The following is a 19103-nucleotide window of genomic DNA, read 5'->3' as shown; positions in this document are numbered from 1 at the left end:
CCGGAGCGGCCGGGCCCGCGGAGGAGCCGGCCGGCCCCCGTCCGTGACCCCCGGCCCCCGGCCCGCGCAACCCCCGGGCGGCCCGGCGCGGCGCACTCGCCTGCCCACGGTCTGGTTGGCCAGCTGCTTCATGCGGTTGAACTGTTTCTTCATGGCGACGGCGGCGGCGGCCCGCGGGGCTCAGGCCGGGCGGGACGGGGGACGGCCTGGCGGCTCCTACATCGCTTCTCGGCCGAGGCGGAGGCGGCGGCGGCAGCGGCGGCGGCTCCCCAGGCCCGCGGCCCCGCCCTCGTCGCGTCACTTCCAGCGGCGCCGCCCGCCGGGCCCGCGGGGTCTGGTCCGGCGAGGAGCGCCAGGCCCAGTGCGGCGCGCAGCCAGGCCTCCGCCCCCGGCCCGGGGGCCGCCCGATTCCCAGCCCGCAGGCGGTCCCCGGGCCTCGCGACGCGCGGCCGCCCAGGGCCCTGCGGTCCACTCGGACCTCGGCGTGCTTTCGCTCAGCGATCGCCCGCCCGAGGGATACTTAACTCACTTCCCAGACTAGATCTCAAACACACGGTGGACAAAGCAGACACAAAGAGTGTAGACGGTGCGACTCCGTCCAAGAACCGCCAAAACTCATCTTCAGGACTAGACACCCGGGCAGGGCTAACTGAGGGAGGAGGGCCGAGGTGGACCCGAAAAGGAGCTTTGGGACGACGGAAATGTTCAAAGTCTTTAGCAGGGCCGTACTTATGCACAGGTGTAGACATTTGTCAAAATGCACCTATCTGTACTCTTAAGAGGGATGCGTGTCACTATGTACATTTTACCTCGATTTTTTTAAGAAAAAAAATGGTTGCGTGAAACTCACAAGCTGCAGGACAGTGTGATGCCACTTAGTAAAAAAGTCAAAGGCAATTAAATATATTTTACTCCTATTCAAAAAGTATTACTCTAGTACTGCTTTTCTTTTATTGATTAAAATCTACCTTGCATATCATTCCGTATAAAAAAAAAATCAGAGGCAAAGTGTGTTTTCTACGAACAGGAGCTCAGAGATGGCACCTTTAGTGCGGCTGTGATGGTGGCCGCGTCCAGGGGGCCGAGGTGGTGCAGGGCACTGGGAAAATCACGGAAGGAGAGGAGAAGAGCCCAACTCCAGCGCTGGGAAGTCATGGATGAACAGAGGCCCGAGAGGGGACAGGTCACTGGAGACGGGCCCTTTGTTATGTCCCAGGCCAGGCCTGGGCGTTGCCAGGCAGGTGTGGCCATTGAGGGGCCCTCGCAGCCCACATTGCCTAGAAACCCCTCACTGTGCTTTGATTCTTAACCTCGCGCTGGCAGCAGTGCAGTGACACTTGGCGGGATTGTCCGACTGTGCTGGACACTTTTTTCGGAGAGGACCAGGTCAGTTCTATGACCTGCTTTGATGTCCTCCTAGTTTGGTGGCCTTGGCTCCTGCTTAGGCCATTCCCTGGGGCAAGTGGGTGGTACTGTGGCATCTTTCACAGGCCACATTTCTAGTTTCACAAAAGATGTGCTGAGGAAGGGAGCTGAAAATGTAGAAGTACCTGACTCTACAACAGAGGAGGTTGAAGACTCTCAGTCAGTCTTAAAATCAGAGGCTGAGAGACTTAGAATCTTTGTAGTGATGTAGACAAGAAGTATGAAACCTCAGAGCTTCAACGAAAGCAGCAAACTGCAAGTTACAGACATCAATTACACCAGAAAGACGTAGAAATCAAACTTCTTAAAGCAAGGCAGATAGCACTAAAGGATCAGTTGCTAAAGGTGCAGTCAGTCACCCAGATAGTAAATCTTGAGGATGGCCTTGTGCCCTCAACTCGTGTACCCTCTTCAATGGGTTATGATATCTATCAGCATGCTTTAGGTTTCCAGAATGATGATATGGACTTTGCTGACCTAATTTCGTCACAACAAGAAATAAATAGATTGTCAAAAGAAGTTTTAAGACTTGAGGCTGATGTCAGCCATTGGAGACATTTTGCTCAAACATCTACAGCATTTCATTTAGATCTATAGCTTTGATGTAAATGAAATCTACAAACTGCAAAATACCATCAAGGAGTTTGAACAGAATCTAAATAAGGAAATTGATGACCATCAACTTGAAATAGCAGTGTTGCAGGAAGTTCATCAACAGAAACTGGCAGAAATAAGTTGCAGGCATCAAAAACAATTAAAGGGGCTTCCCTTGTGGCGCAGTGGTTCAGAGTCCGCCTGCCGATGCAGGGGACGCGGGTTTGTGCCCCGGTCTGGGAAGATCCCACATGCCACGGAGCGGCTGGGCCCGTGCGCCATGGCCACTGAGCCTGCGCGTCCGGAGCCTGTGCTCTGCAACGGGAGAGGCCACAACAGTGAGAGGCCCGTGTACTGCAAAAAAAAAAAGAAAAGAAAAAAAGAGAAACAATTAAAGGACTATGAGGGAATGATTCATGATATGCAAAAAGCTATTGAAGTCCTAGCAGCTGAAAAACTAGATTCCACCAAAAAAAATCAAAGGACTTGAGATTAGAGTAAAATATCTTTAAAAAAATTATCTTCTGTAGAAAAGGAAAGGGATGCTTTCATTAGAGAACAAGACCAGATAAATGAAATTAATGAAAGAACTGAAGAAGGTGAGTTGCAACCTTCTCTTAGGAAGTGGAGTGATGCTGTGACAGAAAAAGAAAAAGTTCTTCCACAGAGTACATCACTGGAAGAAGTGTCCGGATAGCAACAGCCACTGTCTGTTGCTGAAAATGAAATAATGCGATTGAGTAGCTTAAAGCAGGATAGAGATCTCATGGAAGAGAACCTGAAACTTCAAAAATGAGTCCAAGTTTTAGAAAAAGAAAATTCATTATTAAATAAAGAAAAGGAAGAACGTCAATGATCACTTGTCAAATTGAGCAATGAATATGAACTCATTAAAAGAACAGCTACAGGAGACATGGATTCGGATTCAGAAGTACATCATTTAAGGTGTGACTGGGAAAGCAAAGAAGGAGAAGTCAATGAGAGTACTACTTAAAAGAAATTACTGATTTCTGAGTTAGGAGAGTTGCACAGGCAAAAACCAAAAACTACAATGCACGTGGTTTTGATGAAAGATCAGCAAACAGAACAACAAGATGAAGGAGACAGCATCATCGGTAAAGTAAAACAAGATCTAGAATATGAGAAAAAGAGAGTTCGTTAACTTGAAAATGATAAAGTGAACATTACTAAAGAGTTAGATGGGCAAAAAGAAAAGTTAATTCATTTAAAAATGGAAAAAGGACAGTTAGAAGCAGAATTTTTTCAGGATGAACAGAGACTGTTGGAAGAAAGGAAGTATGAGCAAACTATTAAAGAACTGTCAAATACAGATAACCCAGACAGCTGTGCCTTACAGCTGGAGCATGAGTGTTTAATTAAACTCAGTCAAGAGAAAGACCGTGAAATATCAGAACTCAAAAAGAATATTGAGCAGATGATTGCTGAGCACAAAGAAACTAAGGAAATTTTGTCATCTAGTTTAGAAGAGCAGAAGCAATTGAAACAACTCATAAGAGAGAAAAAAAAATTTATTGAAAAACTTCAAGGAAGTTCACAGCTTTGGGAGGAGTTAGATCAATATACTCAAGCCTTAAGAAAAATGGAAATTTTACAGCAAACCATAGAGGAAAAAGATACAAGGCTTGCATCCATGAAAGAAGAAAATAGTCACCTGAAAGAAGAATTGGAATGACTGAGGGAAGAACACAGTCAAACCGCACCTATGGTTGACCCTAAAACTCTAGACACTGTTACAGAACTAGAATCTGAGGTATCTCAAGAGAGAACAGTTGAAGATAATCTTGAGGTTAAACCTCATCGAAAGATAATTGAAGATCAAAACCAGAGTAAAATGCAACTACTTCAATCTTTACAAGAGCAGAAACAGAAAAATCCCAAATACCAACACGAGCAAATGAATATTAAACACAATCAGCTCTTTTTGGCCAAAGGGGAGGAAAAGGAGAATTTGCAAAATGCAATAGAACAAATCAAAACCCAGCCACTGGAAAAATTCCAGCACACGCCAACAGAACATTCTGATACTTTTCAAGTAACAGAAGCTCAGAGTCTTAATATAGAAAATGGAAATGAAAAGCATGACTTATCTAAAGCCGAAACTGAAAGATCAGTACAAGGAATAAAAGAACAGAAATTGGAGATTAAACTTCTAATTGAAAAGAATACCCTTTTAACTGAACAGATTGATCAGCTGTCCAAAGGTGAGATTGGTAAACTAATGCAGTTTATCCAGCAAAAAGATTTGTGTCTTCACGTGAAAGTATCTTCAGCTTCCTCCAGTGACCAAGATAATGGACAGAGTCAACAGCGATTGCGAGCCTCTGCTTTGGAAAGAGAACAAATATTAGCTGTTTTAGATGAGAAGACTAGGGAAAACAGCAATCTTAAAAGAGAAAACTTGAGAATGATGTGGATATAATTGTTGCCAAAGAAGCAGACCTCATGAAACTCAAAGATGCAAATACAAAACTCTCCACCAGATTTGAAAGCAGTGGTCAGGATATGTTTAGAGAAACGATGCAGAATTTGTCCCACATCATTCGAGAAAAAGATATGGAAACTGATGCTTTAACTCAGAAGTGTCAGACTTTACTGGCAATACTGCAAACGTCCAGCAATGGTGATGAAGTGAGAGGTGTTAATATGGATCAGTCTGAGGAGCTTCTACAGGAACGTGATAAATTAAAACAGCAAGTTAAGATAATGGAAGAGTAGAAAGAGCACGTGATGGCCACTGTACAAAATATGCAACGTGGGTCACCCCATCTTCAGACAGAGCTTCAGCAACTTCAGGCACGGGTTTTAGTTGACAATGATAATAATTCTAAACTACAGAGGAACTATACTGACCTGATCAAACTTACGATGGGAATGAAATCAAACTCAAAAACAAGAAGCAAGTAGTGCAAATTCAGTTTAGCCTAGAGCAGCTTTGCAATACAAAGATATTCTGTTAGGGATGTTTGACCTTATTTTACTACAGTCCAATGAATCACTTACATCCGAGTCAGCAGCCTCTCTGAAGGCAATGAAACCTGATGGATTGAGTGAATCTTCTAGATTGCTCAAAGAAGAGACAGAAGAGTTAAGAAAATTAACGGAGGAAAAAGATGCAACCATTAGAGCACTCCAGGAAGGTAATCATAGATTGTCTGATTCCATTGCAGACAGTTCAGAACTAGAAAGAAAACGATGTGAACAAATGGATTCAGAAATGAAGCAGCTACGGGAGAAACAAGATGACTTGCAAAACTTACTTAAGGAAAAAGAGCTTTTAATCAAAGCAAAAAGTGATGAATTACTTTCTTTAAGTGAAAATTTCGAGCTTTTAATCAAAGCAAAAAGTGATGAATTACTTTCTTTAAGTGAAAATTTCACTAATGTAGTGAGTGAAAATGAACTTTTGAGGCAGGGAGTAATCAACCTGAAGGAGAGAGTCGTCAACTTTGAACTGGATATGTGTAAACTAAAAGAGGAAAATGAAAAATTAGTAGAAACATCTAGGGAAGAGGAAACAAAATCAAGAGACAAAGATGTGGTTTTCTATGATGTGGAGAGAGAAAGAATTGGAATACGTTGCAATGAAGGAGAAGGTGCTTGCTTTTGAGCATCTTTTGAAAGAAACAGAACTCGGCAAGACAGGGGAATTAAGTCAGTTTTTAAATGCAGTTACATCAATGCAAGAAAAGACTGTTATGTTTCAACAGGCCAGAAATGAGACCACGTTGGCATTGAAACAGAAACAAATAGAAAACTGTGCCCTCCAGAGTGAGGTTCAACATTTACACGACAAAGAACTACACTTAAAGCAGGAGCCAGAGAGATCGCATAAGCACGCAGTAGAATCAGAAGTGTCTCATAACCATGAAGCTTTGGCTGCAGAAGACAGAGCAGCTAAACTTAGAACGAAAGTCACCGCATTGGAGGAAAAGCTCCGTCTATCTTCCAATGCGAGGGAAAGTGCAAATCAGCAAGCCAGTTTGCAGATAGAGTCATTGAAGGAACAACTGAATGTTGTCACAAAGCAGAGAGATGACATTTGGCTACAGCTTTCTGTTTCCCAAGAACAAGAAAAGTAGTATGAACAAGTGCTAAGCTAACATGAAGATGGTAGTCGCAGAATGGATGGAAATAGTTGCAGATAATCTAGAAGGAAAACTAATATCGGCACAAGGACATCAGGAGAAAGTGAATGCTGCCTTGACTCTGAAGGAAGAACAAATTAAAGATCTGAAAAAACAAAATGAGGTCCAACAGGAAGTGCTGGATGATGTACAGAAGAAACTGATGAACTTACTAAGTAACACAGAAGGAAAAGTTGACAAGAGCCTCACGAGGAACCTCTTCTTGGGGTATTTTCAAACACCAAAACAACAACGTCATGAAGTGCTACAGATAATGGGTAACATTCTGGGTATTAGAAAGGAAGAAATAGATCTTTTTTTTTTTTTTTTGCGGTACGCGGGCCTCTCACTGCCGTGACCTCTCCCGTTGCGGAGCACAGGCTCCGGACGCGCAGGCTCAGCGGCCATGGCTCACGGGCCCAGCCGCTCCGCGGCATGTGGGATCTTCCCGGACTGGGGCGCGAACCCGTGTCCCCGGCATCGGCAGGCGGACTCCCAACCACTGCGCCACCAGGGAAGCCCTGGGCATCTTCTTTTAAATGCTGTTACTGATGTTTTGCCCACATATACACCTTTGCTGCTGTCACCTGGCAAGAGGGCTGGAGTTGTGCGGAAAGACCTTTCAAAGCCATAGATGATTCTTCAGCCAGAGACAACATGGCACTTTTAAGAAACCAAGTCACTGAAAAAGGCATGTATTTTGACTTTGCTTGATAAAAATACGAATACTTAAAAAAAAGTGTGTTTTAAGGACTTCAAAGATATTGACCCACCTTCAGACAGTGGTTACTTCTTGTGAGAAAGGGCATGAGTGGGGTTGAAGGCTGATCAAGGGATGCTTCAAATGGTTTTTGTAATGCTTTCATGTTTTACAAGGAGCAGGTACTCATGCAGATCTTGGGGAATTAAAACACTAACTTGCGTTAATGTTCAAAATGATAGAATACACAAGTGCATGCTCTTCATATAAGAAAAAGGGTGAACAGCCCAAAAGTACAAGAGGCATAACATTTTTAAGAATGAAAGTTCGTGATGAGGATGATTATAATTTTTGTGACTTTCTGTTTGAATAATAAAAAAAAAGACTAAAATTCACTTTTCCTGGCTAAGTCCCACTCCTCTTTTCATTGCCTGGGAAACCACTCCATTGGTGATCTGTATTCTCTCAGGCCTTTTAGAAATATATGCAGATTTATGTATATCGGAGCATATTATTCTCTAATTTTGCCAGATGTCAAGGCAACGCTTAATAGTGAATCTTGATTTCACGGCTTTATACCACAATTGACTCTTTGATAGCTTGACATCAATTTAAACCTTGGTGATGACTGAGAATTCTAAGGAGTAGGTGAAGTCCTTCCCCAGGCAGTGAAGTTGGCACTTGACCAAGAGGGAGACGTGGTCCTCAACATCATAAAGTATATGAACTCATTGATGTTCACTTGGTTGATCCCAAAGGGTCTGGGGGAGGGGAACATCTTCCAGCTCCATGGTATCTGGCAATGGACTGATGACGGGAGGCCATACCCACCTACAGGTAGGATGTGCTAGAGGGCTCAGGTTTGGCTCCACCCTGTAGCAAGGAGTCTTTGATAACCCTACTGAGCTTGTGGGAGTGTTGCTTCCATGACTCAAGGAATAATGGGCAGTTGGGTATGGAAGCTTGGGGTTTGGGAGAGACTCTATTTCCAGAAGAGCCCAGTGCATGGCCAGAAATTCCTGCTCTGATGGTATGTGATGCAGGGCCAAGGAGGGCAGTTTCTTGCATCAGAAGCCCAAGGACAACTTACAGACATCATGAGCAGTCCAGAGACTCCAGGAAGCAGGAGGGGAAGTTGCTAAAGCTGCTTCACTGAAGGAGTCTCTGAGGGCACTAAGGGGAGTGCCTGTTGATTTTAATTTAGACAGATTCTAGAGCCTGTTGTTGGAGGGACCCCCACTCAAGGTGGGCTCATTTAAAAGTAACAGCATAAATGGGCTTAAGTAAAATTTGTAAACCAGGAGTACGTTGCCTCCAGAACCCAGACAGAACTAAAAGATGGTGGACTCGTGTATCCTTAACAAGTGTGTCAAACAAACGTCTGCAAAGGAGGATGTCACAAAGGTAATGTCATACCTGTACTCCTGGAGAAAGGTGGGTGCATTTAAGATCTTGTCTGCAAAGGTAGTGTGTGATATCAGAGCTGTTTAGTTACCCTGTGGGTAACAAGGTAAAAGTGTATTGTGCCCCTTTGGAGGTGAAGGCAAACAGGCTGAGAGAATGTTGAAATAGGCATTGAATGGAACCTAGTAGCCAAATCTATAATAGCAAAATATTTACCATATTTAAATTTAGTGGGATCCCAGGTATTTCAAGGGTACCCAGGATTTGTTTTAATCAGGTATAGTAAGACAAAGATATAGAAATGACTGTCCTGGAGGAAGTTTTTATGCCTATAGATCTAGAGAATCAGGAGGCGCAGCACACCGTGAAGGGCCCTGCCATGCCCCTTCCTCCCACTTTTTTTTTTTTTTTTCTGCGGTATGTGGGCCTCTCACTGTCGCGGCCTCTCCCGCTGCGGAGCACAGGCTCCGGACGCGCAGGCTCAGCAGCCATGGCTCACGGGCCCAGCCGCTCCGCGGCACGTGGGATCTTCCCGGACCGGGGCACGAACCCGCGCCCCCGCATTGGCAGGCGGACTCTCAACCACTGCGCCACCAGGGAAGCCCTTCCCCCACTTTTGTTTTTTTCATCAGTTCTCGGGCCATGGGCTGCCATGGATGTGCACCTCAAAACCGTTAGGAGTAAGGAGAGCACACAACTTGCTCCAAGGGAAGATGCAGCACAGGAGAGATGGACAAGGTCACTACTTTTGCCTGAACAGCAATGACTCAGGAGGCAACCAAGGGGCCATTCTTAAATCTTCCTGGGGTCATGGCCTCCTTCCTTTCTGCAAACAACACAAGGGGTCATCCCCAGGACTGTGGTTGGCGGGGGGGTGGGGGTGGGGGTTACCTTCCCAAACAGAGTCTCTATGGCTGCCCCAAGCAGCCAGTGATGGTTATCAGGCTAGACACAATGACCAAAGAGCTAGCCCATGCCCAGTCAGTGGAACTCAAACACCCACCAGTTAGGACATTATGTTGTCACTGGTCTCAGGTAGGAGCCTCAGAGACCACGTATCACATACAAGGCACCCTTGATGGTACCTCAATCTGGGATACGGTCAATGAACAATAGTTTTTGCCTTGTTGGCAAGCATGAGACATTAGGGTGCGAAGAGATGGCAACATCCATTTGAAATAACAGAACAGGAGCTAAAGCCCAAGCTGGCCAGCAACTGGTACTTACATCCCAGATAGTAACTGCTACCTTACAAACCAGTTAAGTAGCAAAGGAGCTGGTAGTTAAAGCTGACCAACTGTCCTCAGCTGAGGTTAGACCATCCTGTTTGTGACGCCAATTGTCTTACTCACCTATTCTTCAATCCATCAGTGAGAGATTCCCTCCGTAAACTAATGGGATTGGCTGAACACACGACGTTCTACACTGAAAGATGGGATGAACAGCAGTTTACAAGTCACATTTACCCACAGCCCAAGAGAGGACACCACTCACCAAGCAGGGCCACGTGGGGGATTACACTTGGAACAGAGTGAACAAGTAGGGGCTTGGGAGGCAGACTTTGTAGTAACAAGAGGGTGGGGACAAGCCCTGGTTCCCACAGGAGGGTGTGATGGGCTCGTTTGGATAATTCAGTGGGCTGATAGGGAACTGAAGCCTGCTACTCAGGAATAAACAGGCACTGTGTCTGGTTCCTGTGATAAGAAGGATCATATAGCTAGGGGACCTCACATGTGTGAGAAGAGGTAGTGGGGAATTGCAGTTAGACCATTTGAGGCCCTCTCAATTTTACTAGATGTTAAGACAGCTCTCAATATTGAATTTTAATTTCAGGCCTCATGCCACAAGAATTTATTAAAAAGTATTTCTTCCTTGAACTAATAATTGAGTTCAATAATGTCACAGGATTCAAAATAAAGACAACAATCAATTGTATTTCTAGATACTAGCAATGAACATGTGGACACCAAAAAGTAAAACACATTTACAGTCACTAATAAAAATAAAATAATTAAGTGTAAATCTAACAAAACATGTCCAGGACTTGTATACTGAAAACTCTACAACAGTGGTAAAAGAAATCAAAGATCTAAACAAATGCAGAGATATACCACGTTCATGAATTGGAAGACAAAGAATAGTAAACATGTTAATTCTCCCAAAATTGATAGATTTAATGCAATTCATATCAAAACCCAGTAAGCCTTTTTTTTTTTGTAGATATAGGCAAGTTTATTCTAAAATTTTATGGAAAGATAAGGGAACTAAAATAGCTAAAATAGTTTTGAAAAAAGTAATAAAATGGGAGCAGTCAGTCCTCTCCATTTCAAAACTTATTATATAGCTGTAGTAACCAATACTGTGTAGTATTTGCAGAGGGACAGACACATAGATCAATGAACAGGGAATCCAGAAATAGTCCCACAAAAATATGCTCAACTGATTTTTTAAAATAAATTTATTTATTTATTATTTTTGGCTGTGTTGTGTCTCCGTTGCTGCACGCGGGCTTTCTCCAGTTGCGGCGAGCAGGGGCTACTCTCCGCTGCAGTGTGCGGGCCTCCCACTGTGGTGGCCTCTCCCGTTGCGGAGCACGGGCTCCAGGCATGCGGGCCTCTATAGTCGTCGTGCGCAGGCTTCAGTAGTTGTGGCGCGCGGGCTCCAGAGTGCAGGCTCAGTAGTTGTGGCGCACGGGCCCAGTTGCTCTGCAGCATGTAGGATCCTCCCGGACCAGGGCTCAAACCCATGTCCTCTGCATCAGCAGGCAGATTCTTAACCACTGTGCCACTAGGGAAGCCTGCTCAACTGATTTTTGACAATCGTGCAAAAGCAGTTCAAAGCAGGAAAGATAGCCTTTTCAACAGGCCATAGCTGTCTATGGAAAGCTTGTGAAGAAATCACAGGCCACAAACTTAGAAAACTGGACCAGCCAAGAAGGAAGACAATGATTTGATTGAGGTTCTACCAGGTAGTGATGGGCGGGGAGGGATAGTGTGCACGCAGATCAGGATGAAAGCTGCAGGTGTTTATTTCATCTTTCTGAATTCAGCCTCTTCTGATTGATCCATCACAGGCTCTGGTGATTTTCCCATCAGCCCCACACTGCAAAGTCAGGTCACCCCTAACTGAGCATATAGTGTTCCAGACAACATTAGCCTTCCCAATAGCAAAATTCTCAGGCTATACAAGGTAGCAAGATGGCCCTCAGTAGCTTCAAAGGTACAGCCTCCCGGGTTCAAGTCTGCCAGAAAAGAGAGCGCTTATAGACTTAACAACTCCTATTCAACTCCTGGGGCTCATTCTGATTGGACCAACCTGGTCACCACCACCACATCACACACACACTCTTGAAGTGTAGCTAGGGTGATTTTGTGTATGATTGGCCAGGCCTTGGTAAGGTTCCACCCCCAGTGTCAGGCACAGAGCCTTACCTGATCCATGTGGACTAAAAGGAGAATGTGGTTCTCCATAATAAACTCTGCTTGTTGTTATAGAAGAAAGAATACTGAATAGCCAAAGTGGCAAACGTCCACTCTAGCCTCTCAGGGAGAAGTTTCATGGTTAGAGCCCAGCTATTTGCTCCCAATATTAACTAATGTTCAACAGGGCTTTTAAACTCTAGTTTCTCTTTTCTTGACTTTATCAGGGGATGCAGATTAATCGTCAGTGAACTTTCGCTGGGACGTTGTTCATGGCCACCCCAGCGTAGTCTCATATTTGGAGGTATTATGCAGCTTAAGATGGCTAAGCTTTGCCATTTCCAGATTCCACTCCTGTATCATAAAGTTCCAGCGCCTTGACCAGGAGCTCAAATGGAATGAGCTACCCCTGCCTGCAGGAAGCCTCTGGGGTGACCCCTCAGTGAGAAACTGACCAAAGTCCTCTGAATCACCAGTTTTTCTGAATCAAACTCTCAGCAGAGATCAGAGATGTTCTTTGCTCATCAAACAAGAGAGGAAGAAGGCTCCACCTTCTTCTAGTCCCTCAGCCTCACCATCCAGACCTATGGAATTGATGTCTTATACTACTGCTTGCTGTGGACCCACTGTTCTTGCCCACTGACACCCATGGACTGTGTACACCGCCAAGTTGGGAGACTATGCGTGTTCACTGGTTTGCATTACCCTCTTGCCAAAGGATCACTCAGAGAAAGTGGTGTATTTCATCTCATCACCACTCCCCCTGGCAAAACTCCCTAACCTCAGCCTTCCCCACTGTCATTTCTACTTTGGTTATCAATGGGCTCTTGTTCCTCCACTGAATACTAAGCAAGGATTTGATAACTGATCTTGCCCCGAGATATGTGTACTGGGTTTTTGTTGTCCTTTGTTTACTTTGCTTGTGTGTGTGTGTGTGTCTGTGTGTGCGTGTGTAAGACTCAAGGTTCTTCAAGTTTGAGTATATCCATGCTCTGCTCCTGACAGATAATGAAATGGAACATGCAAACACACTTTAAAAATTTTAGTTAGAAAATGTTTTATTGGTGGCGCAGTGGTTGGGCGTCCGCCTGCCAATGCGGGGGACACGGGTTCGAGCCCTGGTCCAGGAAGATCCCACATGCCGCGGAGCAACTAAGCCCGTGTGCCACAACTACTGAAGCCTGCGTGCCTAGAGCCCGTGCTCTGCAGCAGGATAGGCCACCGCAGTGAGAAGCCCACGCACCCTGTGCGCTGCAACGAAGAGTAGTCCCTGCTCGCTGCAGCTGGAGAGAGCCCGCGTGCAACAACAAAGACTAAACGCAGCCAAAAATTAAAAAAAAAGTTAAAAGAAAAGAAAATGTTTTATAATAAGTCTAGTACACAATATATGAATATCTTGAATATGTATCATAGTGAAACAAACACACGTGAACCTACCTCAGCTTTAGAAATGATTGAAGTTGGGGCTTCCCTGGTGGCGCAGTGGTTGAGAATCCGCCTGCCAATGTAGGAGTCACGGGTTCGAGCCCTGGTCTGGGAAGATCCCACATGCCGCAGAGCAGCTGGCCCCGTGAGCCACAGTTACTGAGCCTGCGCGTCTGGAGCCTGTGCTCCGCAACGGGAGAGGCCACGATAGTGAGAGGCCCGCGCACCGCGATGAAGAGTGGCCCCCGCTCGCCGCAACTAGAGAAAGCCCTCGCACAGAAACGAAGACCCAACACCGCCATAGATAAATAAATCAATAAATAAAAATTAAAAAAAAAAAAGAAATTATTGAAGTGTCTATATACCACTTCCCCATTTCGTTTCCCTGGAGGAGTGTCCTACCCTCCTCCCTAAAGGTCACAAGGAGCCTAACTTCTGTTTTTCTCCACTCATTCCTTTACTTTTCTGTATATTATTACCATATATGTTGTTTTTCTAAATAACATTAGTTTTGCTTGGATTGAACTTTACAAAAATGTTATCTATTTCTTCTTTCACCGAATATCATGTTTTTGAAATTCAGACACTGATGCTTGTAACTGGTAACTCTAGTTCGTTCATTTTCACTGCTACATAGTTTTCCATTGTATTCGTTTTCCACATATTCCTTCCCTCACAACATTTCAAAGGCGATTATGTGTGCAAAGCTCTTCGCCCAGTTCCTGGGGTAGAGTCGGCACTCAGTAAATACTTGTTCAATTTCTGAATGAGACTGAGCCCCAACTGACTGTAACACTGACACTTGTTTTTCCGTCTGGATTCTCAGCCCTTTGCCCCAGTGCTGAGAATCCTTCCAGCTCTTCCGCTCTGAGTTAACTACAGTTATAAAATTTCGTGACTAGCAATAAGAAACCCTGTGGCGGGGCTTCCCTGGTGGCACAGTGGTTGGGAGTCCGCCTGCCGATGCAAAGAACACGGGTTCGTGCCCCGGTCCGGGAAGATCCCACATGCCGCGGAGCGGCTGGGGCCGTGAGCCATGGCCGCTGAGCCTGCGCGTCCGGAGCCTGTGCTCCGCAGCGGGAGAGGACGCAACAGTGAGAGGCCCGCGTACCGCGAAAAAAAAAAAAAAAAAGAAAAGAAACGCAGGGGCCTCTCAAAGCCCCTAAGACTACAATTCCCGGAGAGCATTGCGGTGCCCTCTTACGTCAATTTCAGTTTACTTTCTCCCTCCGGGTACTTCCGGGTTATGTGGGCGGGGCCAAGGGAGTTGTCCAATGGGCACCTCCGTGGGCTGATGGGGCGGGGAAATTGTCCAATGAGCGTCTTCGCAAAGGATCTAATCAGCGGGCAGGTTGCTGGGGCAGCCGCCGTGGGCGGTGTCACTGAGCCGCGCCAGGTGAGCCTTGTAGAACCCAGTCCGTCTCTACTACCTTGTCCGGGGCTCGCTCATTTTCCCGGCGTCCGTCGACCCCGCTTCCATGTCACCGGTGGACGCAGCACCCCGACACCTTCACGCCCATGGCCACTAGCCTGAGGAGGCCCTCTTTCACCACCTGTTCTTCCCCTACCGACACGGACGACGAGGGCGTGCGCGGCACTTGCGAAGATGCTTCTATATGCAAGAGGTGACTGCCTGGCGTGGGGTTAGGGGCTGGCATCTCCGGGGGGCTGGGGCCTAGGTGGGAGGCGGGCCTGTGTCTAAGGAATACGCTTTTACGCCAGAAGTCACCCGTCAACTCGTGCGACATCTGTGAAATGCTCAGAGCAGGCATTCATCTACTTAACTCATAATTATCTAATTTTTGCTGTGGGCCAGGCACGGTACAAGCCCGCGGGTACCGTGCCTGGGATACGGCGCTGAACCAGGCAGACGTGGACTTGGCCTTCTCGGAGCCAGGGTCTTGCTGGAAACACACGAGTAATAACTACAGTTTTGATAGGTTATGGGGAGAAGTGCAGGTTCTCCCTCTTTTGTAGGTTACATTCCATTGGGACTTGGCGTGATCCCCATTGTGCACCTGAAACTCAGGTCAGTTAAGGGGGGAAATGACCTGTCCAGGGTCACATAATATTTGTGTGCAGAGCCAGTATTTTCCAGAGAGCTTTCCTGTGTGCTATTGGAGTCTGCACTTTTGCGGGTGTAGTGGGGGCTATGTGGGGGGCCGTTGCGAGCACAGGTATGTGTCACGTACCAGAAAGCATGAAAAAGAAAGCATGAGACTTGAGTGTATGCCACTCATTCATTCATTCAACAAAATTTATTGAGGGAGTTACGTGGCGGTCCAGTGGTTAGGACTCTGCACTTTCACTGCCAAGGGCGCGGATTCAGTCCCTGGTCAGGGAACTGAGATCCCACAAGCCTGGCAGCGTGGCCAAAAACAAAAAAAGAAAACCCAAATTATGGAGAGCTTATTTCCTTTTGTCTGGTTGGTGGGTATTCAGTGATTGAGAACCCATGAAGAAGATTGACATGGTGTCTGAACTCACCCCCTAGTTGGAAAAGACAGGAAGCAAATAATTACCCAGGAAGTAATATAATTACAATTTTGTGTTTAATGCTGAGAAATACAGTGCGCCATTAGAGTTTGAAATTTAGTTGATAATGTTTGAGCTGAGAACAGATGACTTTAAAAAAGAAAGAAAATAGGGATATAAGAGGGTGTTCAGGCAGGTCAAGGAAGGAGTATGGACTGTTTGAGGAACTGAATGAATGCCTTGGAAGCTGCGGCCTTGTAGGGACCTGGTGGGGAAAACAAGTTTGGGGTTAAGGTTTGAACTTTTTGTAGGTCTTGGAGACTAAGCATAGTGATTCAGAGCATGGACTCTGGAGCCAGACTGTCAAGATGGGCCATTCACTAGCTGCGTGAACTTGGGCAGGTTACTAAATCACTCTGTGTCTCAGTCTCTTGATCTGTAAAGTGGGGATGAAAATAATACCCACTTCATAGGTGCTTGTAAAGATGAAATGATATTAAATATTAGTAAAGCACTTAGTGTAGTGTCTGGCGTGTAGTACGTGTTAGTGGTGGTTGATTAAATAAATAGATAAATACATTCATAAGTATTAAAGGCTTGAAGGCAGTCCCTGGTGAAATTTGTGAGCTTAAATGAATTATACCCAACTGTATTTCTTCTCCAGCTTTTGATCTCTGTTGACCACATCCGTAGCATTATTGAATTAGAAGCAATTTTTCTCATATTTGACTGCTGTTTGCTAAGAGAATCAGAAGTGCCGTCAGAATTACCAGAGAGAAATAAAATACTTTTCAGTAGCACGTTAGGGCTAGGTTTACTTAATATTTATTGGTAATACTTGGCTCATTTAATATTTGTTGGTAACATTTTTGGCCAACTTGCCTACATAAAGCAAATTAGGTACTATATATAAAATAGATAACTAATAAGAACCTACTGTCTAGCACAGGGAACTCTACTCAATACTTTGTAATGACCTGTATGGGAAAAGAATCTTAAAAAAGAGTAGATATATGTATATGTGTAACTGATTCACTTTGCTGTACAGCAGAAACTAACACAACATTGTAAATCAACTACAATAAAAATTAATTTAAGAAAATAAAGCAAATTAGCTAGGAAATAGTTCAGACACAAAAGTACAGAGAAATAGTATAACCAGAGCATGCCTTTCCTTGGCTCTCTGTTGGATGGTTTTTATAATTTCACCTCTTCTCTGCCTCAGTTTCCAATGCCCTTGGTGTCTTCAGACATCTCAACTTCATAGGGGAAGTTTGGATTTGGAACTGCAGAGAATCTAAGGCAGTAGTTCCCAGCCCAAACTGCACACCAGCAGAGCCTTTGGAGCTTTTAAAAGAAACGCAGATACTCAGGGCCGACTCTAGATCCACTGAATCAGAATCTTCTGGGGTAGGTTCCCGGGCCGTAAAAACCAGACATGTTTGCCATCTGGATGCACTTCATCAAAGCTTTTTTTGCACTGGGTTTTCTCTCATCTGGAAAAAACACGCAAAGAGATGGTGAGAATCCATAAGTTAATGTTTTAAGATATTTTGCAGGATTTAATAACTTTCAAGTTCTGTTGATACTGTGACCTGCACCTTCACTGTAACATATGAAACCCTTAAGTCTTGTCAAGAAGTCATCTTATTAAATAGGAATTCTTTGTGTGAATTGTGGGCCTGTTACTCTCTTTCTGCCTTAGTTTTCTTTATCTTTATAATGGGGATAATAATGGTAACTTGCCTTTTAGATATGAGGATTAAATGAGATAATCCATGCAAAGGTTAGCACAGGATCTGGCACGAAGTGAACCCTTCAATAAATTCTTATTGTTATTTTGATTTTTCCTCCAGTCTGAATATTATTTGTTTGAAGTTACTGAAATAGCTGTGGGTCATGCTGGTTCCTGCTGCCATGAGTTATAGCTGTAAGATCCCTAAAATAATGTTCAAAAAGCCGATTAGCTCCCCAGGGCTCCTACAATTCTGTTATTTCTGTTTTAATTTGCTCCTTCCTTTTGGTTTAGAGCCCCTCTGCAGATAATAATGCTGTTATCGGTCTCAGAGGGTTGTTGTGAGGCTTAAATGTGGCGTGCTTCCAAGAGTGCTTGGCACACGGTAGGTGTTCACAATTGGTAGTTGTTGTCATCATCACTGCCCCATTGTCACCAAATCATCATCATCATCGTGATCACCACAGACTCCGTCACTCCTACAGTCCAACAGTTAGAACGCTTCTGATTGGATATATTAGGTTTATGCCTAATAACTCCCATTTGATTCAACAGCTATCTATAGTGCACTTACCAGGATGGCTAACTCACCCCACTCCCCAGTCCTCCTTATCTTCCCCATCATGCTGTGCCCCTAAGTCAGTTCCCCACTCATTTTTACCCTTGATCGCACCCCTCCTGCAGCCCCCACTGTGCCCTCTGAAATTACCACTCCATAATCATCCCCCACCTCTATTTCCTTAGCCTCTCTTTAGTCATTCCGTCCCTCTCTTTGTATTGACGCCGGCCCTTCCCTGGGGATATCCTTTTCTTGAAGCCAAGTCATGCCTCTGTTTTCTCACACCCTGGATATCCTAGAATCAGGAGGATCAGAATTTGTGTCCTCACTGCTCTTTGTCCCCTCACCCCATTTCTTTGAGACCCACGTCCCCAGCATCCTCTCCTCCATATTACTGTTTTTTACCTTCTGCTGGTTATTCACCTAATTCATTGATGACTTGGGTATCTGGCCCACAGGCCTTCCTCTCTGCCTCAGTTCTTGCCATCATCCTAGTTGACTTCCTAGCGTGCATGTGGAGGACCCAGTGTTCACGCGGGAACGCTTATTTTCTTGAACACCTCATCTGCAGTGATTACCTCTGCTCATCCACCTCTGTCACCGTTCCCGCCACGATCCCCTGGATTTCCATCCCGGTGCTGCATGCACCACCTCACAGATGAACAGTGCAGCGCCCTTCAACCCCAGTCTCTTCTTTCCAGCACGCTTGATCAGTTGTTTCTGCTCTGCCCTCAGCATCTTTCTCCTCAGGACCTCCATGGTTTTCTCCAGCCTTTAGACACTTCCCTGTAGGCTGCTACCTCTTAACTGAGCTTCGAGTTCATAGCCAATCCTTCAGTAGTTCTCTTGGCAATGGCTTTATTTCCCTTGCCCTTAATCCTAGTAAACCCAGACCCTGGTTGAACCAGACTCTCCGTTTTCACCCGGAATACTGGTGGTAGAAATCACACAGCAGGGTGGCTTCGTACTGCTGGGATTTCGTGTCAGCCAGCCTCACCTGTGCCCTTACAGGACCAGCTCATTCCAGCGTGATTCTCTGGCTAGCTCACTTTCCTATTCTCCAGTGTTTTGAGTGTAAAATTCGTAATAAAAATGAAACATTAAAAAGTTGATAGAGGGCTTCCCTGGTGGTGCAGTGGTTGAGGGTCCGCCTGCTGATGCAGGGGACACGGGTTCGTGCCCCGGTCTGGGAAGATCCCACATGCCGCGGAGCGGCTGGGCC

The 19103-nt window shown here is 45.4% G+C and overlaps 2 protein-coding genes and 1 pseudogene across 15 annotated transcripts in view; 2 read left to right on the top strand and 1 right to left on the bottom strand.

The window, feature by feature from the left end:
- ARHGAP17 (Rho GTPase activating protein 17) overlaps nucleotides 1-255 on the bottom strand; it is an 89111-nt gene extending 88856 nt beyond the window's left edge. For 11 of the 13 annotated variants that reach the window (XR_003437082.1, XR_003437083.1, XR_003437079.1 and 8 more), the window contains exon 1: nucleotides 101-255. Coding sequence is in view for 8 of the 13 variants with exons in the window: in XM_027126594.1 (XP_026982395.1) it covers nucleotides 101-153 (53 nt within the window). In the remaining 5 variants the exon portion in view is untranslated. The remainder of the gene's footprint in view (nucleotides 1-100) is intronic. The other 2 variants (XM_027126587.1, XM_027126596.1) reach the window with 2 other exon arrangements.
- A 2071-nt stretch (nucleotides 256-2326) lies between these two features.
- On the top strand, nucleotides 2327-7468 carry LOC113630324 (thyroid receptor-interacting protein 11-like; annotated as a pseudogene).
- A 6952-nt stretch (nucleotides 7469-14420) lies between these two features.
- The window catches only part of LCMT1 (leucine carboxyl methyltransferase 1), a 53445-nt gene continuing 48762 nt past the window's right edge, over nucleotides 14421-19103 (top strand). The window contains exon 1 of one of the 2 annotated variants that reach the window (XM_027126586.1): nucleotides 14421-14737. In XM_027126586.1, coding sequence (XP_026982387.1) covers nucleotides 14631-14737 — 107 coding nt within the window. In that variant the 5' untranslated portion in view covers nucleotides 14421-14630. The remainder of the gene's footprint in view (nucleotides 14738-19103) is intronic. The other variant, XM_027126585.1, reaches the window with a different exon arrangement.

This window comes from Aethalodelphis obliquidens, unplaced genomic scaffold, assembly GCF_003676395.1.
Source record: "Aethalodelphis obliquidens isolate GAN/ISIS:26980383/991018 unplaced genomic scaffold, ASM367639v1 scaffold30, whole genome shotgun sequence".
NCBI classification, from domain to species: domain Eukaryota; kingdom Metazoa; phylum Chordata; class Mammalia; order Artiodactyla; family Delphinidae; genus Aethalodelphis; species Aethalodelphis obliquidens.
The sequence above is the reverse complement of the archived record's forward strand: the minus strand, read 5'-3'. Positions and strand labels throughout refer to the sequence as shown.